General features: G+C 37.8%; 1 protein-coding gene across 1 annotated transcript; it reads left to right on the top strand.

Annotated features, from left to right (window-relative positions):
- Positions 1-529: 529 nt before the first annotated feature.
- LOC137049079 (zinc finger protein 585A-like) lies at positions 530-25813 on the top strand. Its single transcript, XM_067427467.1, is given in 6 exon segments — positions 530-580; positions 1888-2043; positions 6627-7967; positions 17573-17595; positions 17827-17938; positions 23937-25813. Coding segments are annotated over 5 exon segments (2652 nt in total). The 5' UTR covers positions 530-580; positions 1888-1952; the 3' UTR covers positions 25022-25813.
- The last annotated feature ends 1601 nt before the right edge of the window (positions 25814-27414 follow it).

Here is a 27414-nt window from a genome sequence, read left to right as displayed (position 1 = left end):
CTGTATGTTTTAAAATCATTCATTTGGTGACAAGGGACAGACAATAAGAATATATATATTATTATTTTTTTGCGAAAATAAAGGACAAAATATGTTTGCAGTTATATATGAACAAAGTCAAAACAAGAGTAACACAAAAACATCTTGCTTGTATTGTTACTTTTGACCCACCCGAGTGTTACTTTCATCCCAAATGACAGGTGCAACTTGTGTTCAAAGTGAAATTATACTAGAGTCGTTTTACATTTTTACAAAATACCACCTGGTATTGATAGACCACAATTGTCAGTTATTGACCAAAGCAAAAATATGTCTGTCCAAATCTTTATTTTGTTTAAATTACATTTTTCTGAAAAAAATGTCTTTCCTCTCCCTAATATAAACTATTGGGCTATGTAGCACACATACCACATACATATGGCCACATGTCAGATTTCTGTGTGGGATGTAATTCAATTCCACACACACACACTTGTGATTTTAAACAGTAGCGTTTAAACAGGTCTTTTATTTTGCTCATGCAATATGACGTCATACGAACGCGTCGCTCTGCTGTCTGTTGTGATTCTGCTGAAGAAAGGTTAGTGTTTTAAAGCATTCAGTGTGTTTGAATCAATTCAAACTGTAAATTATGTACATACACATTTCACACGCGATGCAAAGTAAATTATGTATTATAGAATATAACGGGTTTATTTAACAATTATTAACGTTATTTATTTTGTAAAGCTCATCCAAATACAAATTACAGAAAAGGTGGATTTCGCTCCCTATATCGTGAACCAGTTTGTTACCCGTTTACACACGAATTTTGCCACTGGCGACTGCGAGTAGTGATGGAGAAACTGAGCTTTTCGTGACGCCGTGAGAATTGAATCATTCGCTTCGTAAAACGATTCAGTGATTCAAAGCGCTCGAATCACCTGACGAGACCTGCGGATATCTGCAACGGGAACTTTCACAAACCACTTAGAAATGTTTTCAGGAAAGTGTAACCTACAAATAGCCAATGTAAAGCATAAATGACTAAACGTAAAGTGTGTATAATTTGTGTTCTTTAATACTTTTCTAGTGCTAATTTTGTGTTGTTTTGGCTGATCATTTAACTTAAACATGACATCTAAACATAAGCCCTATTCAGACGGTAATTGTTGCACATCTGCTATATATATATATATATTATTATTAATGCAGCCTTTTATCTACATGAAGAAAACAAATCTGCTTGCTTTATTTTAAGTATAATTATAGTACATATAATATTGCTGCCACAGTAACGTCCCATTCTCCATTTTGGGTTTGTTCCGAAAGTGAAAATTAGCCCATGATTTACTCGCCCTCAAGTCATCCTGGGTTTATATGACATTCTTCTTTCAGATGAATAAAATCAAAGTTATATAAAAAACAGTCCCTTCCAAGCTTTATAATGGCAGTGAATTGTTTCGTTTTTGTAGTACATAAAAGCGTATCTATCCATAGCTGTTCCACACGGCTCTGGGGTGTTAATGAAGGCCTTATGAAGTGAATTGGTGCATTTGTATAAGAAAAATATCTATATTTAAAACTGTATAGACTAAAATACCTAGTTTCCGACCATTCTCCTTCAGTATTCAAATTATGAAAATAGTGTCGTGCATAAGAAATAAAAAAAGAACAATAAAGCAGAGAACAAAATAATTACTAAATTCAGGGCGTCCCTATCTAAATGGACGTCTACGTTTCGATAGGATTAGGACTTCATGTCAACTTTTACTTTTTTTAATTTTGGCTGACTCTCTCTTGCCAGTTTGCTGACTACTAAACTTGGGAGCTGATTGAGATGTACACAAAAATTGACTGTAAATTTATTTTTCTTTCTGTTAATTATTCTCATTTTAAACATGACAGATTTTTCAAACGCAGAGAAAAACTCCAGATGAAGAGACTCAGATCCACGTGACACTATTATAAAGATGGCATTTATTAAAGAGGAAAGTGAAGAAATGAAGATTGAAGGAGAAGAAACATTCAGGGTGAAACAAGAAGAAACTGAGGAACAGACAGGTTGGTTTCATCCTCAAAGCTGAACTCGGTCATTTGATCCTTATTAAAATGTCCACAGAAATGAAGGATATTTTTAAGTGTCATGAATGTCCTAAATAAATGAAGGTGTGCTGCACACACACAAAAAAAGTTAAAATAATAAGGCAACTTATCGTAAGCACATTTTTGAGTTAACTACACAAACTGACTGAAGTCCACCCAACTCAAGTTGTCACAACACGAATAGCCATGTTTACATAATGAATTACAGAACAAAGTATTTGTTGTTGGCGGAACACAAGGCCTAGATTGTTTTATTATATATTATTTAAAAAGTCTAATTAAATAAAAGACAGACCTTGTCATATTTTTATTTTAAAGGTTTTATTTCCGATGCACAACAATGACATTATATAGTACTAAGTCTTGCATTTTCATTTGTTAACTCAACGTATGGTACATACCAATACATGTTTACAGACAATAGCCTTAAGATTTGCTTCACCTAAACATGAAAAGTCAGTTATCATTATTTACCCTTAAGCCCAATTTGCATGGAGGGTACGCCGTAGCTACATCGTAGGCTGTAGCCTACAATGAACCCTGATGCACCTCTCCAAAAATTAAACGTGTCAGTTCTATGCAGACTGCAAGCGCTGTGATTGGTCTGCTTGAATCCCTGCCTCAGGAATACACATGCATGCGTAACTGCATGTCAACGCGGACCAGGTCACAGAAGTATAAATGGAAATCAACGCATAGCCCACAGCATATAGGCTAGGTATAAATCAGCCTTTAAGTTGAACACAAAATAAGATTTTTAAAGAATGCTGGTTACCAAACAGCTGACGGTAGCCATAAAATACTGCGGAGTTCTTTTATATTCAGCAGAAGAAAGACATTTATGCAGGTTTGGAATAACTTAAGGGTGAGTAAATGACTGGGTTTTGTGCTGATTGTGGTTAAACTAAACCTTTTAAGCAGGGGGGACAGATTCAATATTGTGCAGAAAAAAAAATCATTTTCTTAATTAATATTTTTGACTTTTTTCCAGTCCAAATATCTAAAAATACTTAAATTACAATTTTTTTTTTAAAGGTGTCATGAACTGGCTTTTTTTAAATTTTTGTATACTGTTGTCTGAGGTCCACTAATGATGTTTGTGTCGTTTTTACGTTAAAAAACATCATAGCTCATATGTAATAGGCTATTTTCTACACTGGTTTTGAGGCTTTCTCCAAAACGCTGGGTTTTGATGGGTGTGCTGTAAATATATTAAATTAAATTAATATATTAAATATGCAAATCTTATCCAATCCTAGCCGTGGACGTTTACTTATAAGTCTTCAGTGCGTCACCCATAAAAAAAACAACGTTCAGGAGAGAGCCTCAAAACCAGTGTAGAAAATAGCCTATTACTTAGTTATGATGTTTTGAATGTAAAAACCACACAAACGTCATTAGTTGACCTCAGACAACAGTACAAAACAGAAGAAAAAAAGCCAGTTCATGACGACTTTAATACAGGTCTACATTAAAAATAAAATAAAACTAGATAATAAACGCACCCAATGATAAATTAGATCAGGCCTTTCGTCTGGGAAGAGCACAATATACATCATATACGACAAATAACATGCAGATAAAACTGATTAATACATACCAGTGATTCTGCAGAAAGACTGAATTGAAGGCAGCACACCGCCACCTACTTCAATGAAAACTATTTTGCAAGTTTTGTTCATTTGGAGAACTTTTAGTAAGTTGCCTTTTTTACAGTGTGGCACCTTTGTGAGATAGTCTCTTGACATTGCATTAATGCTATGGGGCAGAGGTCTTCATCCCTGCTCTTGGGGACCCTAATCAAGCTCTTCAGGAGCACGTTTTTAAAAAAAAGGGCAGTGTGCTGAAGCAGGTTGAAACATTACAGGACAGTGGGTCCCCAGCAGGGCTGAAGACCTATGCTATGGGGTATCCTCCTCCTACTGAAGCCTGATTGTTTTGCGACAGTAAAAATGACTGGCCAATAACCTTTGAAGTCACAAGCTAGGGGTGGAGCCATTTGCAAGCATTGGATTACATTTCGCCTCTCACTAACGCTTTAAGAGGATAATCTCGGGTGAGGCCTGTGAGGGGCAAAGGGGGTATGTGGCGAGGTAGACGAGCGACGTGGGAGGACCGAGAGGAGACCAGTGCGTGATTGAGCATCACCTATGAGTCACATCAGTCTCGAATCCTCTAATGAGGGAGCTCGGAGTCGGAGGCATATAAGGACGAGCGACACCAGTGAAGGACGAGAGAGGACTAGGCCTGGATTTTGTTATGGTTTTGTTAATGTTTTATTATGTGGCTTTTACTTTCATTTTGTGTTTATTTATGTAAATAAAATTGTTGAATGTTCACCGGTTCCTGCCTCCTTCTTTCCTTATCTACGAACTAGAATAAGAAAGTAGCTAATTACTGTAATTTAATTACTTTTCCTTGAAAAAATAAAGTATGGGATTACTCTTTAATTTTTCAGTAATTTAATTACAGTTACTTCTGATGTAATTAAACTATATATAGACTGTAGAACAATTATATATAATAATACAATATTGGAATTAATATAAAAATGTAAAGTTATGAACTTTAAAATGCATGTTTTTACGTATCCTCACATTTGTAATACTTGGGTCAGTTAATAAGAATAATTTATTAAGTTATGAATTAAAAGCCATTTCATGTCTATCCTCGAATCATTTAAAGCTGCTGTCCGTAACTTTTTTGTGTTCAAGATTTACAAAAAATACATAATGAGAATGTACAAACTGTGTTTTTGTCTTACCCTGAATCATTATGGTACACTTATAATAAGTATTTATATTGGGACTATTTCAGGCCAGACTGGTAGGTACCGCTGCGGAGGAGCACAGTCCCTGCGTGATCCGCCATAAACAGAGAGAAGTAGCTCCGGCTGCAATGTTCTTCCGCAAGATACATGCAGTTCTGTTTATTAACCATTAGAGTGCAAAAAGTTACGGACTGCAGCTTTAACTAATCGAGGTTGATACAGGATTTAGAAAGTAATCAGTAATTAAATACTTTTTGGAGAGAGTAATTTGTACAATAATCTAATTACACTACTGACTTTAAAGTTGTCCAAATGAAGTCCTTAGCAACAAATATTACTAATAATAACCACATTTTTTATATATTTATGGTAGGAAATATCTTAATGGAACATGATCTTTACTTAATATCCTAATGATTTTTGGCATAAAAGAAAAATCAATAATTTCGACCCAGACACTGTATTGTTGACTATTGCCACATAAATACCCGTGCGACTTATGACTGGTTTTGTGATCAAGGGTCACTTAAATTAATATAATATTGTAACTCTCAGCCTTGCAAAAAATAAACAGACTTTTGCATGCACACGAGTGCACATAATCAATAGAGGTTTATTTGCTCAAAATTAGGTTTTCCTTAGAGTAGTACCTCTAATATCAAGGCCAAATGTGCAATTTAACATCCTCTGTGGCGGTGGAGAAACCATGACACAAAATGGGCATTATGGCACAATATGGCTGTGTCCATTGTCCTGTTTGCCTTCAAGGGTCTATAAAAAAAGTGTAAAAAAAAGTGTTTTTCGTTAGGGCAGTACATCATATTTCAAGGCCTTATATCTGCTTTAACACATACCAGCGTGTGGCAGCCAAGAAACACACAGCAAAATGGGCTTATGGTGCGTAATCGGTGGCTCAGTGTGCATTGCCCTATATAATTGTTTCTTGTGTGCATACTAAATTCTGTATGTTTCGTCAAGCTCCTTTAAGAGGCTCTGTGCTAAGAATATCGTGAGAAGAAACCCAAAACTTTGCATTTGCATAATGAAAAAGTGCACCTTGAAATCATTCAGCCGTGTTTGACAACACTAAAGAATCACTAAACAGCTGCCATGAAAACGCACTTGTGTTGTGGCAAATTTATTTTCATTAAATTAATTTTCTATTATAGAAAACTAAATGGGGCAATAGTCTGGAAATGCTAATATTTTCTCATTACTCTCCTTTCTTTTATCCATAATTTTACAAACTGCGTAGGAACCCTGGAGTATCTTAGGTTCTGTCCACACGAACACTGGTGTTTTCAAAACCGCAGCTTTTTCTTTGTGGTTTGACCATTCGTCCACATGCAAATGCAGTATCCAGACACTGAAACCAATCTTTTTGGAAAACTCCTGCCAGGGTGAACATTTTTAGAAACTTCGGTTACAGTATTGCCGTGTTGATAGTGAAACAGGAGATTTTGGCTTGTTGTGTCAGAACTGGAACCGGCAATAACATTTTTTTACAAGCTTCCGATTGGTCAACTTGGCTTTATGATTAGGGATGCATTGCCACCTGTTGGTTTGGCATGCTCTTGACAGCACTTCATAACATATTTTGTGTTTTCCTTATATAAACCTCAGTATATATAAAATACCCATTTTTGCATGGACTTGGCCTTAGTGCAAATATAATCTATCATATATAGTTTTTTAATGTTTTACATCTCTAAATATTATGTTTGTTGCTGTATGTCATTAAACGGTGGTTATTTGTCTTTTTTCACCTTAGACCTGATGGCGCTGGAAGAAGAGAATCAAGAACCAAATGAAAAGGAAGATACATTTCAGTATGAGAAACATGATTTCACAACTGGAGAAAAATCTTTTAGTTGCTCACAGACAGAAAAGACTTTGTCACGAAAAAAAGCTCAAAAGTCAGGAGCTAGAAGCAATTTCACTTGCCAACAATGTGGAAAGACCTTCACTCAAAATGAAAGCCTTAAAAGCCACATTAGAGTTCACACCGGAGAGAAGCCTTTCAGCTGCCAACAGTGTGGAAAAAGTTTTACTCAAAAAGGAAACCTGAAATTCCACATGAAAATTCACACTAGAGAGAGTCAATTCACCTGCCAAGAGTGTGGAAAAAGTTACACTCAAAAAGGAAGTCTTAAAGTCCACATGAGAATTCACACTGGAGAGAACCCATTCACCTGCCAACAGTGTGGAAAGAGTTTCACTCAAAAAGGGAGCCTTAAAAGCCACATGAGAAGTCACACTGGAGAGAAGCCTTTCACTTGCCCTCAATGTGGAAAGAGTTTTAAACATAAACCAACCCTTATTGCCCACAGGAGAATTCACACTGGAGAGAAGCCTTTCACATGCCCTCAATGCGGAAAGAGTTTTACACATAGACCAACCCTTACTGCCCACATGAGAATTCACACTGGAGAAAAGCCATTTGTATGCAGTCAGTGTGGAAAGAGTTTCAGATTTACAGTAATTCTAAATGAGCACATGAAGGTTCACTCAAGAGAGAACTGTTTTAAATGTCATCAGTGTGGAAGGAGTTTCACAGAGAGGAAACATCTTGAGAATCATGTAAAAATTCACATCGGTGAGAAGCCTTTCATGTGCGATCACTGTGGAAAGAGTTTCACCCTTAAAGGAAACCTTAAGATTCATATGAGAGTTCACACTGGAGAGAAGCCTTACACCTGCCCTCAGTGTGGAAAGTGTTTTACGATTAAAGGAAACCTTGAGGTTCACATGAGGCTTCACACGGGAGAGAAGCCTTATAAGTGTCTTCAGTGTGAGAAGAGATTCACATATCAAAGAGACCTGAAATCTCATTTACAAACTCATTCTAGAAAGAAATTTCAATATGGCAGGAGGTTTACAAAATGGAGCATTTCAAGAAATGACCTGCATAATACATCTGGAGGAAGGCGATTTAATTGTGAACAGTGTAGAATTTTTTTTCTTTCACCATCACACTTAAAGATACATATGAAAAGCCATGCAGATGTGAGACCCTATTCTTGTTCTTATTGTCGAAAGCGTTTTAAATGGCTCCGCAATTTAAAATGGCACCAGAAAATATGTGCCTGTGTGAGATCCAAGCTACCTTCACGTCCTATAACTTCCATTTTATAGAGTTGTCATTCGTATTTTTGATTCAGTACAATACTTTGAAATCAGCGTATTGCATAAATATAACTCCATGGCATTTTGAAAGTATTTAGTAGCCATCAGATTGACTGTCAAAGTGCAACATGGCTAAAAATGTAACATCAGTGCAAGAGTAAAATCTATGCAACTTAAATTAAATATTTAGGAGTCAGGATTAGGTTTACCATCATCAAACAAACCAAATGTGGGACGATTACTAAGTTAATAAAAACATTTGTATTCTGCCTTTCAGATGATAACAGAAAACACCATTACATCACAATGTAACATAACATGTCTTTATTTTACATGTGCTTTAAATTCAACATCCCTGAGCCCAAAGGCTAGCAGGCATCATGCAGATAAACTATTTTTGAAAGAGTTCTGACCAAGTCCAACTAAAACCCAACAAAATAAATAATTAACAAATAAAATATAAATCAACATGAAATTAGTTAATTGACAGTTTTATATTCATTTATATTATATTATTAATAATATAACCAATTTACCGAATTATCCAGTAGTTTTCTGAACAGATGCATTTATTAATATGATAATTAAAAACTAACAGACTGATGAAAATGTGGGACATTTTCTCAATATGTGACGTGTGGGACAAGGGGTGAAAATGCTGTAGCCTACTGTACACGCAAAGCGGGACGGGTGGTCACCCTAGTAAGGATTAGTCTAAATGCAGGTTAAACTCACAGCACATGCAGTGATGGAGCGCAGCATTATGAACAGAACCGCTGTGAGTATCATGAGCTGCTCGCGTGAACGGTGCAGACGCTTTACTTGCCTATTTATTTTTTCGTTTGAAATGATTTAGTTTAAAAGTGTACCTTTCAAGCTTTCTATAGCCTACACATGATATATCTCATGTCTGTGAGGCAAGTAGCCTGCTGAGTTTTGGTTTATTTACAATGTTGTTTTACCGTTGAGCAGCTCAGGAGTGAAGCGCGTCTTCATAAAGCGGATTATTGAGCTGAGCGTCCGTCACACCGCTCAGCTACAGGCTCCTTATACAGGCTCGTTCTCGTCGGTCGTCAGATTCAGAACCCAAACGGAATGTAGCTTTTGGTCGCGCTACTCCGCTACTTGCTGTATAATGTAGTTAGCTACTGGAAAAGCTACACTGTTTTAAAAGTAACTGAGCTACCGACAAGCTTCTGAAAAATGTAGTTAGCTAGTAGCTCGCTACTGCCCAACACTGGGTACATGGTGGTCATAAACAATGCTCAGGTAGGCTGTGGCATTTAAACGATGCCCAATTGGCACTAAGGGGCCTAAAGTGTGCCAAGAAAACATCCCCCACACCATTATACCACCACCACCAGCCTGCACAGTGGTAAAAAAGGATGATGGATCCATGTTCTCATTCCGTTTACTCCAAATTCTGACTCTACCATCTAAATGTCTCAACAGAAATCGAGACTCATCAGACCAGGCAACATTTTTCCAGTCTTCAACTGTCTAATTTTCTTTTTCCTATTTGTAATGGAGATGAGTGTTACCCAGTGGGGTCTTCTGCTGTTGTAGCTCATCCGCCTCAAGGTTGTGCATGTTGTGGCGTCACGAATGCTTTGCTGCATCCCTCGGATGTAACGAGTGGTTATTTCAGTCGAAATTGTTCTTCTTTCAGATTGAATCAGTCGGCCGGTTCTCATCTGACCTCTAGCATCAACAAGGCATTTTCGCCCACAGGACTGCCACATACTGGATGTTTATCCCTTTTCACACCATTCTTTGTAAACCCTAGAAATGGTGGTGCGTGAACATCCCAGTAACTTGAGCAGATTGTGAAATACTCTAACCGGCCCGTCTGGCACTAACAACTAGGGATGGCTGACGCGAACCTGACGTTTCGACGCTGTGTCGAGATCCCGAAGCGCAGATGTGTCGAAACACTGCTCTGAGCTGTGATTCGACACACCCATGTCACGTGACTACAGCTAAACGAAGCACCGAGGTGTTTCATCAGGTGCTGAAACTGCTTTGATTAAAAGGGGCGGGAACAAACCACACAGTCACACATCTGAATGAACCTCATTCCCCACAGTTTAAAGTTAATCCATCTTCACCTCATGGGTTTTGTGAGAGAAGATACATGTTTTGATATAAGTGAGATTTATAGTGCACTTTGGTTAGTTATATTCAGGCTTGGCTCCATTTGGAAACACCACATAAAATGAGATGAGACTTAATGTTCAGTAATTTCCCTCATTTGTATGTACTTGCTAAAAAATATTTGTGCATGCCAGCAACAAGTGTCCCACCTTGTGAGAGAATTTTTTCAAAGGCTGGAGAAATTATATATATATATATATATATATATATATATATATATATATATATATATATATATATATATATATATATATATATTGACTAAGTCCTTCACCAGCAGAGCAATTCATATTTTTGAATAAAAATGTTATGTAACAAATGACACATTGTGGCTTTATTTCTTTTAATAATCTTAATTTTTCATGACAAATAAACAAATACAAAAGACTAAAGTTATTTACAATGATTAGGCTACAGGTTACAAAACCAAGTAGCTGTCAGACAGATGTTAAAACGTGTTTTTTGTTTTGTTTTTTACATACAGTAGTAGATCACTGTCAAGTAGGGGTGTAACGATTCGTTTTAACAACGATTCGATTCGTATCACGATTTGAGGTTGTCGATACGATGTAAGGACGATATTGGTTCGTTTAGAACAATATGGTCCGAAACGATTCAGTGACTTGAAATCGATTCTGTAACTTTTTAGCCAAAAATTTAAATCAGATAAATACACGCAAGTGTCCACTAGATGGCGTCATGTAGAAGGGTGTCGGGTGTTGTTTCGAAGCTTCGGCACATTTGCTTCAACTGTTTCAGTGCTTCACGAAGCCTCGGTCTGCCCATCACTACTAACAACCATGCCACGCTCAAAATTTCTTAAATCACATTTCTTTCCCATTCTGGCATCCAGTTTGGAGTTCAGGAGATTGTCTCAACCAGAACCACACTCCTAAATGCCTTGAAGCAACTGCCATGTGATTGGTTGATTAGATAATTGCATTAATGAGAGATTGAACAGGTGTTTCTAATAATCCTTTAGGTGAGTGTGTGTGGGCCTTTAGTCAAGGCTGTTCTGCCGTATCAACATCATAGGTTGTTGACTGCTTGTTTTTTGTTTTTTACGGTATATGTATTATTGTAGGCCTGTGTATTTTTTTTTTTATCAGTTTCAATACATGTCAGTTATCTTTGGTTTTTATATGGCCTTTTGTTTGGATATGACTTTCTTTCCCTCGTATATTATTATTTTTGTTCTTTTTTGTTTAGTTTTTTATGCTATTGTTGGAGGAAATAAACCTCTTTTCTGCTCACTATCATTCTCTTCTGCTTGTTCTTGGCCCAACCACCACAGTCACTCATGAAATTGAGGTGACTGATAACCAGAGCAATGGATGAAAAACATAAAATTTAAAAACATATCCGTGCATTAAATGTGCTTGCTGAATACGTTTAGAATAGAATTAAAAAGCCTCTAATGTAAGTATGTTGCATTCATTGTTTGAATGATAAATAATTTGTTAAATCTGTATTATTTTCAGTTAATAAGTAGCTGAAGTAGGCATCTCTTTAAATGACAAAACTCTTAGGTTGTGTTGGCTAATTAAGTTTAGCTGTGTAGCCTTTGACATCAGCCATCACAAAAAAATTGTATGCCCCACTTAGTGGGCTTGGCCTTCATTTATTGCTTGAGCGATGATATACTGGCATTAGTGGCAACCATCCTTTCATCAAAATAAATGTGCTGTTTAGGTTGGTAAACAGACATGCACCTGTTCTTCATAATGTCCAAGAGTGGAGCGATCTCTAGACATCACAATAGCTGGAAAGTGACATGAAACAGTTTTCTTCCTCCAGAAGTCCCTCACTTTTGGCAGATCTATTACACCCAAGTAGAGAAGCAGACCTATGTACTTTTTCATTTCTTCACTTTTTCATTCCTTCATTCATATCCGTCCATGTGCATTTCCTACCCTTCTCCACATTTCTCACTGCATTTTGTTTAAAAGGAAATATCAAGTAGACTTTTTTTTTTTGGGGGGTTGAAGCAATATACTCCAGGTGCTCTTTTGGGAGTAAACCTTGGAACATTTGGCACCTTGCGTTATTGATGAGCGGCTACATGATTCCTCACGGCTACGACTACGCCCACACCCCGCTAAGGTCGTCGTTATTAATGTGTGAATCTATATGTCTCCAGTTGTAGTTAAGCCTAAAAACAGACCACTTTGTGTGCAACCGTTTTTCAGTCCGTTCACCAATTAAATAAACCCCCATACACGGACGGAAAAGTTAACTTGCTCACCGGTAAATCCTCGTACCTTCTTGTGCTCTAATCTCTACAAATCTCTACAAATTCCAGGGAACAAGCAGCTAAATCTCTGTAAATGGCCACTTATGTCTAAATAAACCTCTATACATTGCTGTATTTTATATCGTAGAATAAAACGTGAAAGTGTCTTGAGTTTGTGTTCATCACAGACCTTATTTCAGCCATTTAAACAAAACCTCATTCAAAAAACCCAATCGGGACTAGGGAACTGGAAGTGCTAAAATGCTAACTCGCTTCTGCATTTTGGTATGAGGTATGATGTCATACCTGCACCACTCTATAAATTGATGACAAAGATGAGTGACAATATCTGGGTAAGCTACCTAGAATCCAAAAAACTTCACAATGTTTCTCCACACCTTTTTGTTTTCTCTTTGATGTACCAAAAGGATTGCATATTTCAAAATCATCCACATGTAGTATCTATCAAAGCAAACAACTGAGGCCTCTCAAAGTAATGTATTCTCTTTGAAATGTAGTTCATCGCAAGATGATTTATACACTGGTGTTTAAGTGTGTACTTCTGTAAAGATTATCACTTCAAGATGGGTTGACAATTTGAGCCAAAGATGATACCTAATTGGTCAGAATCTCTCAAGGAGGCTGGGCAGACATTTAAGTTTAAAAGTTTCAGGACATAAACAAAGAATTAGACGAGATGAATAGATGATCAGACAGAGTCAGAAACAGATCAGAGAAACTGGGTTAACAGCTTCTTTCAAGCCATCTATACTCTTGTCTCACTCACTACTCTTTCTTTTACTTAATTTATTTCTTTCCCTTGAGTCTCCTGTCTAAGTTTAGAATAATTTATTCTGTAATTTCTGTGTATTTGGCTGCAGCAACTGGCTCAAGCTTCGTGCTGCTCTTCATTGCTTTGGTTTGTAGTGTCTTCTTCTTTCTCAGCATGCTTGTGGCAATCTGATTGAAGTCTGCTTTCCTGGAGTGTACTCTCTAGGAAGAGGATGAAGTAAAATGAGTCACACATTTCTTTCTCTAGTGCCTCTGCTTCAGACTTTGAGACCATCATGAAATTGTAGCATTCTATCTGGTCTTTTGTTAGAACTGTAAATTAAGTGCTTGGTTGTGGTGGCAAAAGGAATATTGGACAATCATCTGTAGGTTTTGATAGGGAGGATATTAGGCAAGCGTTGTCCAATAATAAGAGATCACACTCACACACAAAGCAATAGGTAGTGACTTTTCGTTTAGCTTGAGTTGTTGTATCTAATGCATCCTACATCTAATTTATCTCTAGTTGACTAGCAGAGTTCAATAAGAGGTGATCTGGTGCTGGAATGCTTTTTTGAAATCGTGCCGAGTGCTCGTGGCCCTTTTCATTTGCGGTGGCTCGTGCACAGACTATATTAATTCTGTTGAAATCACTAAATGAAATGCTCCCTGCTCTTGATATATAATCACTAATTAACATCTTTGGTTTTAATGAGAAAAATATATATATATAAACGATACAATGGTGGATTAGAACCCTGAACCTCTGGCCGCTTAAAAATTCTACCACAAGACCATTAAGAGCTCACACATTCACAATAGATCTATGTATTTATTCACATTACAAACATAAAGAATCTTTGGACTACAACATATTGTGTAGCATATGAAAGAATGCAACTATCATCCCATTTCTGGATACACACACTCACTCCTATTGCATTTTTATTTATTTTTTTACCTGAGGGAGGGATTTTAGTAGAAGCTTGCGGTCCGTGTAAAATTGACGCATTGTTCAACTTGAGGAGAGTGGAGGCTCTGGAGGAGGACGTGGAGCAGGCAACATCAACAAGGACAAAGGCCCACAGAGGAGTCAAGTTAGGGAGGAGCCATGGTGTTGATGGGGCCCACGGTGAAGATGGAAAGTCACTGAAACCGAGAATGGTCCTAGAGGATGAAACACAGCTGCAGTGACAAGTATCCGAGGTGGAGCCAGGGTGACTGATGATCAAGGCGATGGGGTGGAGGGACGAAGAGTAGCTGAAGGCCTGTAAGTCTGAGTGCAGGCAGAGCAACATCTATCCAAGGTGACACCAAAGTGACAAGGGATCCCGGTGTAGCCATAAGGACGATGGTCCCAGGTGGAGCTGATTGACAGAGGAACCAAGGCAAAGCCGGCAGGCTAACGGGCCAATGTGGAGTGACTGGTTTGATGGCAGGGTGAGCCAGGTGAGTCTCCTTATTGGGCAGAGCTAGGGACCAGAAGGCCCAAGGCAAATCCACACAATGGAGATGTGTAAGAGGAATCATTGAGGGGCTAAAGGGCCCAATGGTGGTGGGGCAGAGGAACTGGTTGATTTTGGAAGAAGAGGGAGGCTAGGTGGGAACTCTGGAGACACAGGAGACTTGTTGGAGATCATGATTTAAACAAAACAAAAAGCAAGATAAAAATTACACACTGTGATGAAGTACACACAATATCTGAGAAGTTAGGGCTCCGCCTCCAGCCCGGCCAGGCACCAAAATCAAACTTATAAAAATGTTTTTTTTTTTTTAATCTATTTGAATTAAATATCCACACAAAAAAACAAAACAAAAAACATCACACACACACACACACACACACACACACACACACAAAATGCCTCTTAGGCCCCATTTACACTGCATGGTTCAAGTGACCCAATTCCGATTTTTTCCTTTCATGTGGCACAGATCGAGTATGACATGTGAACGTGTTATGATATCCTCAGATCAGATTCAGGCCTCACTCATATGTGGTAATAAATCCGATATGTTTCGGATGCGTGCATTAGCGTCTTCCATGTAAGCGGTCAAATCGGATATCCCCCAGTAAATGTGAGTCGTACGTCATTGAAAAAAGGACGGCGGCGAATGACGTCAACTCAGGTGGACACAAACTGCCAGTGTTGCCAAGTCCGTGGTTTTCATGCAGAATTGGGCTACTTTAACACAGTTTTGAGTTGCAATTGGACGGGTTTTGTTGTGAAAACCTGTCAAACCTGTCAAGGGCTCTCCTCTTTTTCTCCGCCTTAAGAGAGAAATGTTTTGCCAACCTTTAAAGATGTGTGGAACCGTGTGGAACAGCGCAGACAGCAAAACATTGCGCAATCATTGTGCAATAATTTTGTCTGCGTCCATCGCATATTGCGCTTTTACTTCGTTTCAACGGTTAAGAGCGTCTTGGGCTGTTTTGCCAGTGTACAGTGTAAATGTAAATATCGGATACGGGTCGCTTTTGAAAAGATGATATAAGCGGGTCGTCAAAAAAATCGGATATAATCACCAAATCGGAATTGTGCATCAAGACCTGCAGTGTAAATGCAGCCTTAATCTCATAAGTATGTATCAGGTCACCTTTATTTATATAGTGCTTTGTACAATGCTGATTGTTTTGAAGCAGCTTCACAATGTTAACAGGAAAATAATGTGAACAGAATTTGATTCAGCTGTAGAGCCACTCTGGAGAAAACAGTGATGTCATCCAGCTAATTTCAATTATCATATAGTTTCAATGTGGGCAGATCAGTAATATAGTTGAAATCTAAGTGTGCCTAACTGAGCAAACCAAAAGCCAAAGGTGACGGGGGCAAGGAACCACTCCTTCAGGGCCAGAATGGAAAATAAAACCTTGGGAGACACCAGGCTCAATCGGGATACCAGTTCTCCTCTGGCCGACAAACAACAGTGTATGGTTATGATTCTGGCAACATTACAGGTCAGAAGTCATATTAGATCGAAAGATATTCATAAGATTATTTGAGAGATTGGAGTCGTCACGCTGAAAACGGGTTTAATGAGGATGTCATGTCAATGCAGCATTTACTGGAGGGAGTTTAATCGACACAACCTCTGCAGACATTTCAGGGATGCTTTGATCATGTCCAGGCGCAGGTCCACCATGAATTTGGATAAGGCCTGGATCTGGCTGACTGCAGTAAACCTCGGGATAAACAGACTGACTAACATTCGCGTAGATGTCATACTTCTTATGCTGTAACGAATACATCAGGTGTTCTGGGAAGTGTTCTTGGTTCTGGATGACCTAGTTAATGCAGCCTAAAACAATCATTCAAGTGATTTAAAAAATAGAAATTGATAAGGTTCAATGTGTATGCCATGTACACGCTTGCTCTTCCCTGAGATGACACAGAAAAGCCCAACAATGATGCTGCATGCATCAGTTAAGCAACACATGCTCCAGGCAAAGTAATGGAAAATGTGCACTCCAAAAGACCCACAAGTGCCGTGTGCCATCAAACATTTGAATCAACACACTTTGAGAAATCACCGCAGGGCATGGCTCTCCGGACCAAAATAATTATTCCTGCTACAGTAGGCAGCAACAGCAACAAAAGACTCTTGACATCTGAGACTTGACTTAGTATCTTTTATTAAAAAACTAGCTGTGAAATGCTCAATTTTAACTATCTTAGCGATACCTTTTTTTGTATTGAATGAATTATATATATATATATATGAAATTCTACTGATTCATAAAAGAGCATCATTTTTAGACATATTACCCAGGTATTTTTAGACTAAATGAACTGTATAGGTTTACATTTTAATAAACAAAGAGAGAAAAAAAAACATCCAATACTGAAATTTAGCTTTGAAATATTATATGAACTTCCTTTTCAACACATTATTTTTAACTCGTAAATAACATTTGTCACTATTTACATTTTAATACATAAAATGTGAATATGGCCTAAATTAACACACATTGCAGTTTTTCCATTTAGATAAGATATAGATATATAATCTCATGTGTGTGAGATAGATTATTGTACAGAGTTTTGTGATTTTAAACAGCAGTGCGTGAACAGGGCTTTTATTTTGGTGTTGCGGGGTGACGTCACATGGCTGCGCCGCTTTCCTGCGTCTGTTGACTTGGGATTCGTCTGAACAAGGGTTTGTTTATAAGCGTTTAAGCTGTTTAAATCGATACAAGCCATCCAATCAATTTTATGGTTTTAACAAGCTATAGAAAATAAATGACTTATTATATAATGCAACATTAAAATACTATATTTAACGTTAATTAACGTTATTTTTAAAAGTACAGCGCATCCGCAAACGATTAACTGAAACGATGCGGCTCGTTTCGCTTTTGTTGTGAATCAGTTTATTGTAAAAACGAATTCGTTTACTGGCTTGTAGTGATAGAGGAACTTAACTTTTTAAAACTTCAAAGTCGCATAATGATTCGGTGACTACTCTTGCTGGTTAAAACAGTGTAAATGCAATGACAACACAAACATTTGTAATGACAACTTTTACAAACCATGGTTTGTTGCTAATATGGCCATTTAAGTCCATTAACTCTCACTCTGACTTAATTTCGACAGTTTGCAGACTAGACTACTGAACTAAAGACGATTGAAATACACCCAGAGATTTAGTTTGTAATTTTTTTCTTTCTTTTTGTTAATTCTCACAGGACAAACACATGACAACTATTAAAAAGATGGCAGTTATTAAAGAAGAAACTGAAGACATGACGATTGAAGAAACATTCCGTGTGAAACAAGAGGATACCGAGGAACAAACAGGTTGGTTTCATTCTCAAAGCTGAACTCAGTCATTTGATCCTTATTAAAATGTCCATCTCTACAGAAATGAATGACACATTTGAAAAATGTCATATTCAAATGAGTTTCCTAATTAAAGTGGTTTTATTTGACATGTAGTGGCTCACCACATGTGGAGACAAATACTAATGCTGCATTAAAATGCACCTGAGAAGATTATACTTCCATGTTTGTTATTAAATGTGGTTGAGTCCTCTCTCAGAAAATGTGTACAGCAATAGTGTAGGGGTAAGACACATGGAATTAAGTTTCGACACAAATCGACCCGAGGTTCGAATTCCGCCTTTTGCCGAACTCACTCTACTCTCTTTCCCCATCCCCTAAAAAGTCTGGAAAAAGTCATTTATTTTAAATAAAAATTAAGAAAATGTTAGAAAAGTGGAAATACATGGATATTTCTGAGAAAATTCTTAGCTTCAATACGGGCTCAGGGGTTTTGGTCCGCTGAATATCTTGGTCAAAAGCAGAGCCAGTGTACAATTGATTACTTGTGAATGCTTAAAGGGTTAGTTCACCCACAAATAAAAATTCGGTCATTAATTACTTACCCTCAGATCGTTCGACACCCGTAAGACCTTTGTTCATCTTCGGAACACAAATGAAGATATTTTTGTTAAAATAACTGATGGTACAGTGGCTCTACAATAATTTTATAAAGCGACAAGAATATTTTTTTGTGTGCAAAAAAAACTAAATAACAACTTATAAAGAGATGGCCAATTACAAAACATCATATTGTCATATTATATACATACTGTAATAATTTCAGATGCCTGTCCGCGATCGCGGGTGTTTAGTGTCAGAATACATTCATATTGTAACAACTTCATATACCTGTCCTGATCACTGGTGTTTCGTGTCAGATATTACATTATTACATAATGAATGTAATATGACACAAAAGTCCCACCGATTGTGGACAGATATCTTAAGTTATTACAGAATGAATGTATTATCTGACACGAAACACCAGTGATCAGGACAGGTATATGAAGTTATTACAGTATGAATGTAATATCTGACACGAAACACCAGTGATCAGGATGGGTATCTGAAGTTATTACAGTATTAATGTAATATCTGACACGAAACACCAGTGATCAGGATGGGTATCTGAAGTTATTACAGTATTAATGTAATATCTGACACTAAACACCAGTGATCAGGATGGGTATCTGAAGTTATTACAGTATTAATGTAATATCTGACACTAAACACCAGTGATCAGGATGGGTATCTGAAGTTATTACAGTATTAATGTAATATCTGACACTTAACACCAGTGATCAGGATGGGTATCTGATGTTATTACAGTATTAATGTAATATCTGACACGAAACACCAGTGATCAGGATGGGTATCTGAAGTTATTACAGTATTAATGTAATATCTGACACTAAACACCAGTGATGTTTCTAGTCGGAGAGACTCTCATGTCATGTCAAAAAGTGAGTAACTATAGTAACTTGTGGGATCAGCGCTGATTTGAGACGCGAACCATTTAGAACGATTCAGTCCGATTTGGTGAACTGGTTCGACCGGTTCACTATAAAGATCCGGCTAAAAAGAACGATCTGTTCGTGAACCGGACATCCCTATTACACAAGCAAAGTTGTGGCAGTCAGATAGACAGGATAAAACCTGCTAGAGCTTGTTCAATAATGCCAAGACAATTCTAAAAAACAATTCAAGAGAATGTTGTCATTTTAAAAAGCATAGTTTCAGTGCTATGAACGGGCTTAAAGGGGTGGTTGCATGTGATTTCACTTTTTTAACTTTACTTAGTATGTAATGTTGCTGCTTGAGCATAAACAGTATCTGCAGAGTTACAGCGCTGAAAGTTCAATGCAAACAGAGATATTGTCTTTTAAAGTGATTGCACTTTATTGCCTACAAAAGCGGCCGGTCTGGACTACAACAAGCTTCTTCCTGGGTTGGTGACATCATAAACTCTTGCTATTAATATTAACACTGCCCCCGCAAATATGCAACAAAGTGGGCGAGGTTGCGTCGCAGTCATTACGGAAGAGAAAGCTGTTGTAGCAGGCTAGAGTGTTGCAGACATCCCATCTGTGCTGCACATTTCATGGAGGACAGCTTCAAGAATCTTCACGAGTTCAATACTGGATTTTTTAAATGTGTAGTTTGTGTGTGTTTTGGTTGCATCAAGTCCAACACGGTTTGGCTACGCTAGGCAGTTAACTACATTGTTTCATACTTCTCCAAAAAACGCTACAAACACCAACAAACTTATAAATGTAATCACACCCATTAACATTGTTTATTTATATAAAATATATAAACAAGTTGTTCATGCTACAGATAAAACAATACCTACTACTCAGTCATGTATTCAGGTACAATAAAACTTTAACCAGAATATAAGTAAGGGATAATGTACAAAATATTGTCTCGAGATTAAATATTTTATTAGCTCTTACTTAAAGCTTCCGCGAAGGAAAACAGTTCCAACCTGCTTTATGCCTTTATCTATTGCTGAAGATTTGCCATATGCCCTTGTTAAATGTTGAAAATGAATGCTGAAAGGGTTAGTTCACCCAAAAATGAAACCAAGCCTATGATTTACTCACCCTCAAGTTATCGTAGGTGAATATGACATTCTTCTTTCAGACAAATACAGTCGGAGTTATATTTAAAAAGTCCAGGCTAACGTTAATCCAAGCAGTTGTTGTAGTTTGAAGTCCATAAAAAATGCAGCTGTCCGTCAAATAACGTGCTCCACACGACTCCGATGGGTTAATAGAGCCTTCTGATTCGAATCGATGCGTTTGTGTAAGAAAAATATCTATATTAAAAACGTTATAAAGGAAACCTGCCTTGAAGTCTTCCATTGTAATCCACGGCTGTTTAAGCCACAAGATGGCGCCAGCGTTAAGCATTGAAGTAGTACCAGTCAAGATAACTCGTAGTACCCGTATGAGCAGGTGTTAATTGGAAATAACATACCGCTGAAATGCGCGATTGACCAATCAGAATCAAGTATTTCACAGAGCCGTGTAATAAAAAAAGATAACTAACAGTAGTGACAGTGACACTACAAAAATACTTAAAATACTTACCATTCACTAACGTCCATTAAAAGCCTTGTGTGCAGAGGTTCTGTATGACCTTCATTCCCGGTATCTGGGTCTGATTCAGCTCAAATTGGTATGGCAATATTGATGACATTATTTACACCGCAGATGTGGGGCGTTGCGTTTCCGGGCAACCTGTGCCTTGGCACTTCAGCCAATAAAAATAAGATGAAACTACATTTGACCATCTAACCAATCTAAGACCATTGCGTTTTTCGGAGGGATGGGCTTCATAGAGGCAGGAAGCAAATGAGCCGTTCAAAGTACAGTGGAGACAGCGGTGTGGAATAAAGGTCAAATACAAGAAAGATAAATACGTTTTTACGGGCATTCAAAAAAAAAAAGAAGAAGCATCAAGACATGTTATACTGCGCCCCATAAACACAACCAAGCCTAGAAAAACGTCACGGAACCAGTCCTTTAAATCCTTACTGAATTATACCTCTATATTTGAATTCCTTAGTTTTATATTCTATCTTTAGTCTGTATTATTTGCTGTTTGTATTATATTTATATTTTACAAAGTATGAAGATAATGAAGTTAAATTAAGAAAAAAAAATTGTATCAAGTTGTTAAAAATAATATAAAAAAACCTGGTACAGGAAAAAAAGTCCTGGATTTTCATCAAGTGGTGCCTTTGAAAACAACATGACATCATGACTTTGCGTAAACATACACGCCACTTTCTAATGGCATTTTGAGCTATCCGCGTATATGTCTACGCCGAGTGAGTCTGCCAACCTAATCTCACAGAATTAATATTTATAGCCTAATTTTATATTTTGGAGCAACTAACTCCTACCCTAAACCTACCCACTCTCAACAATATAAAACACGTAACAGGCAAATAAATGTACAGTCACATGTATTTATTGCAAAAACGGACCAAAAAACAGTATAAAAGTATTAACTCATGTTGCATCTCAAGTCTTCTGAAGTCAGACGATATCGTCATGTGAAGAACAGAGTTGATATTAAAGGACAACTCCGGTGAGAAATGAACCTAGGGGTAATTAACAGATGGTTACCGAGTAGATCGTTCTCTGGGATGCGTTTTCTTGAAAATCGGATGTAAAGAGTTTTATCTCTAAAAACAGATTAGCTTACAACACTAGTCTATGGGGCACAGGGTAGACACAGGGTGGTAAAATTAAATCGCTAGTTAATACCACTAACAAGGCTCAAAATAGCCTCACACTAACACGGTAGCATAATGAGGGTCCCTACATGCAAACCGAAGCATAGAGAACTTTGTAAGAGTACAAACAGTTTAATAAGAAGATACGTTGTAAACATAGTGCCTTACGCGTTCACGGACAGGCACCATCTCGAAAAACAGTCTCGATGAATCAATCTACGAGCGCTGTTCTAAGTGAGCTGGTCGATAGGAATTAAGTTTGTGAAATGTAATAACATGGACATTTTTAGTTTTATTTATTTATTTTCTCTGTTGTGTTCAGTGTTTTCTTCCGGAAACAACGAACCATATGAGATTCCAACTCACAGTTCATCACTTAGCAGAGCTCTCGTCGCTCGATGAGTCGAGACTGTTTTCCAAGATGGCGCCTGTCCGTGAACGCGTAATGCACTATGTTTAAAAAGTGTCTTCTTATTAAACTGTTTGTACTCTTACAAAGTTCTCAATGCTTCGGTTTGCATGTAGGGACCCTCATTATGCTGCTGTGTTAGTGTGAGGCTATTTTTAGCCTTGTTAGTGGTATTAACTAGCGATTTAATTTCACTACTCTGTGCCCCATAGACTAGTGTTAGAAGCTAATCTGTTTTTAAAGATAAAACTCTTTACATTCGTTTTCCATGAAAACGCATCCCAGAGAACGATCTACTCTGTAACCATCAGTTAATTACCCCTAGGTTCATTTCTCACCGGAGTTGTCCTTTAATGTTTTAGTCGTTGAAATGATGATCGCGCCCCTTCATGAACAGAACACACACACACACTGGTTAATATTTCTGATTTAAATGATACACGAGACGACAATTAGAATGACGCGATCGGTCACGAGACACACGAGAGCCAATGGCATTTTACAATCAAAGGTGACGTAATGACGCAATTGGTCACGAGACACACGACAGCCAATGCTGTCAAACCTGACCTGACGTTTCTTCTGTCGGCAGTATTTGAAATTTATTATTAATCTTTGGCAGATGGACTCAACGTTACTGAACGCTTTTGGGGATTTTCTTCACACAAATCAATTGTTTGGCCTCGGAACACTTGGAATATTTGTACTTTCTGAATAAATTGTGCCTGCAGTTGTATCTGCCTGTTATATCCTGTTTTTTATAATACACAAATGGGTAGGTTTAGGGAAGGGTTTGAGTTACGTGTTCAAAATGTGTCTGAATATGTGTGTGTCCACAAGGTAAATGGATTTATAAACATACAAAATTATGTGTTTTTGAAAATGTAAAAATGCAGAATGTTTCTTGTAATGGGTAGGTTTAGCGGCTGTGTGTGTGTGATGGGTAGGTTTAGGGGCTGTGTGTGTGATTGGTAGGTTTAGGGGTAGGGGGGTAGAATGAAACGGCGTTGATAAACACGCTAAAATCGATTATGCATCTTGATAGCACCCCAAAATGGCATACGAATTGGCGTGTCATACATACGCCATTTCATGAGATCAGTCAGAGATCAGAAAAGTAACCAGTTCTCTTATGGTCAAGCTGTATTTAATAAGGGGTTTGTTAATTAACACCGTAAAAGTTTGAAAGTTAGGAAAACAAAGAGTTGACAATTATTGAGATGAGGTTCTGAGATTACAGGAATCACCTCTTTCAGATACCCATTTTTATGGTTGCTGCTTTGTGTATTTAAACTGGTATTTTTTTTCTTTCTTAGACCTGATGGCACTAAAAGAGGAGAGTGAAGAACTGAGTAAAGTGGAAGACAAAAGTTGGTACAAGAAAAATCAGCATGAGAAACATCACGATTGCATAACTGTAGAAAAATCCACAAAGACTAAAAAGAAAAACTCGAATAAGGAAAAAAAAAAACAGAAGACCGCATCCAACAGCCAGTTCGCCTGCGAACACTGTGAAAAAACTTTCAGTATCAGACAAAACCTTGAAGTCCACATGAGAGTTCACACTGGAGAGAAGCCTTTCACCTGCCAACAGTGTGGAAAGTGTTTCAGCCAAAAACCAAACCTTAATACCCACATAAGGCTCCACACTGGAGAGATCCCTTACATCTGCAAACTGTGTGGGAAACGTTTCACTAAAAAACAAAACCTTGTAGTCCACATGCATATTCACAATGTAGAGAATCCTTTCACCTGCCAACAGTGTGGAAGCAGTTTCAATCAAAAAGGAAACCTCAAAGTCCACATGAGAATTCACACTGGAGAGAAGCCTTACAAGTGCACTCATTGTGGACAGAGTTTTACACATAAAAACACCCTTCAATCCCACATGAGAACTCATACTGGAGAGAAGCCGTTCAAATGTGATCAGTGTGAAAGGAGCTTCACGACAGAACTAAATCTTAGGTATCACGTGAACAGTCACACAGGAGAGAAGCCGTTCGCGTGTGGTCAGTGTGGAAAGAGTTTCACGCGTAAAATAAGCCTTAAATCTCACATGACGCTTCACTCAGGAGAGTGTTTTAAATGTGATCTATGTGATAAGAGTTTCAATCATAAAAACAGCCTCCGCCTTCACAAAAAAAGTCACATTGAAGGGACGCCCTACACCTGCAAAGTGTGTGGGAAGAGCTTCTCACAAAAAGGAAATCTTAAAGCTCACACGAGACTTCACACTGGAGAGAAGCCTTTCAATTGTCTTCAGTGTGACGCCAGTTTCACGTATAAAAGAGACTTGAAACGTCATTTGCTAACCCATTCTTGAAAGAAACTGAGGTCTTAGTGTGACCAGAAGTTAAAGAGGAGCAACTTAAATCACATTCACATCTACCCTGGAGTGTAGTAAACAGCAGACAAGATGGCAGTTCACAACAGTTTGGACCGTATGGATTCAGAACACTGCCTTAAGAAATGTTAAAGATGTCTGGAAGTAAAATAATGCATATCTAAAGTTATAAAGACATTATTTACTTGGGACGATGCAAATGAGTTAACAGAGATAAGAGTATCGCAGGTGGACACACCTTTGTTCTCATTTTCTGATCTGACAAGAAAAGGGACAACGGAACAAACAAGGTTATACTTTCGCAAGGGAAACTTCTAAGCCTGTATCTTCCAGCTTGCACGATCGCACAAAGAGTTCTTCAAACTAAGCAATCAATGCCTGACCTGTACTACAGTTGCATCTATCAGTCTGCTAAGGATCCTGCATACAACATACTAGAGTTTTCTGGATCACACAAGGACCTAAAAACCAAAAGCACTTGCTGAACAATACTGTTGGAAAGCAATCCCTTCTCCCACTGTAAACAACAAGAATAACCAGGGCCGTATTTTAATGATCTGAAACGCAAGTGTCAAAGCGCGAAGCGCAAGTAACTTTGTGGGCGGGTCTCGGCGCTGTTGCGTTTTTCCCGGCGGAATAAATAGCTCTTGCGTCCGGCACAAATCTAAAATGGGTTGGTCTGAAGTAGCTTCATTATTCATAGGTGTGGTTTGGGCGTAAAGTGAATAAACCAATCAGAGCGTCATCCAACATTCCCTTTAAAAGCAGGTGCGCAAGTTCCATTATGGATTACTATTATTATGGCGTATTTACCAGGCGCACACCAGGAGCGGTTCACAGCCGAGGAGACTGATGCAGTGAAAGACAGATGTCCTTATATACATATATGTCTTGCAACTATTGGGCAAACAGGTCTGATCCTTAATTACTACAATTAGCCTTAATAACTTGTAAGCTAGTATATGCCTATTTTTTCACATCTTCATGGCACACCACAATACTTTCCGTCATCTCGTTTTATTTTTTTAGTGTAACAATTTATGATTTGCAAAAATAACTGTTGCATCTGTGTAGATTACATGAGCAAAGTGTATGCGCGTTGTGCACGCTATACATTATGGTCAAGCATGCGCCCTTAAAATAGCATAATGAACAACGCGCAACACGCCAGTGGCGCAATTTTTTAATGGAACAGCAAAATAGCACCAGGGATTGTTTGCGCTGAACCGCCCAGGGAGCGCAAGTTCATTCACTAGTTTAGCGACGTGCTTCTGTGGAGGGAAAAGCGCGCTTTGCGCAGGTGCAAAATGGGAATGACACATGCGTCGGTGTACAAAGTCAATTGCGCTGGGTGCAAGATAGGGCCCCCAGTGGAAGACATCACTCATCACTGGACTGATCGCCCGACCACCTGCAATGAAAATAAGAAGAATTCGGATGCAAAAACCCAATATATATACATATATATTTTTTTATTTTTATTTTTTTATTTTTTATTTGTATTATTATTATTTTTGATTACAAGGCTCCAATGTTTAAGTTCACTAATTTCACGTTAATGGAAATGAAAAAGCTATTGGTCAGCTATTGAAATGGCTCTTGCTGCAAAACCAGCTATGTCCATATGCTTTTTTTGTTGTTGTAAAAACCTCTCTCTTTGGACAAGACATAGTTAACAGTTGCAAAATCACTAAAGATGCAACTGAAAACATTCCAAATGATGACAGCAGCATTCAAAATGTAACAATGAAGAAACTGATCCACACAGTATGGGGAGCTGTGATCGCTTCCACGTCGTTTCTGTCAAGAGTTTTACAGCAGCTAAAGAAACACTGTTGTTTACTTCCTACTCGCGAAACCTGGCATTGCCACTGTAATGATGGACAAAACAGCTCTGCAATAGAAAGCCGGCTCATACACACACCTCTCGTTTTTGACGGAGGTGGCGTTTAGCATTTAGTTTAGAGATGGCTTTTCCATCTCAACTTGTTTATATATTTGCTATTTGTATAGAGGCTGTTTATCTAGGGTCAGCTTATGACATATAGAATCATTATACACGCTATCTCAGTTTATAATATTTAATATTCATATCATCATCTTGAGACCAAACATGACTTCTCCAGACTGATAGTTACCTGTTTATTGCTTTACCCAATATAACTTATTCATCTGCTTGGCATTGATTCCATTTAAGTTTGAAGTAGTTGGTCTTGATTGCTGATTATTTTTTATCTAGGTAGTTTAGTCTTCCTTATAGTAGTATTTAGTTTTGTGTGATATTACTTTTGTATATCTTTTCACTAAATAAAATACATTTTATTGCTACTTTGTTTTAACTTTTTGATAATCGACGGTTCTACAAGTTAACCATAATCTCTAGGGGTGGGACAATACACTAAGCTCACAAGAAAGAGACGAGAATATTTAACACTATTTTTAAGAAATCT

This window comes from Pseudorasbora parva, chromosome 20, assembly GCF_024679245.1.
Source record: "Pseudorasbora parva isolate DD20220531a chromosome 20, ASM2467924v1, whole genome shotgun sequence".
NCBI lineage: Eukaryota > Metazoa > Chordata > Actinopteri > Cypriniformes > Gobionidae > Pseudorasbora > Pseudorasbora parva.
Note: the sequence above shows the minus strand (reverse complement) of the source record. Positions and strands in the feature narration are given on the sequence as shown.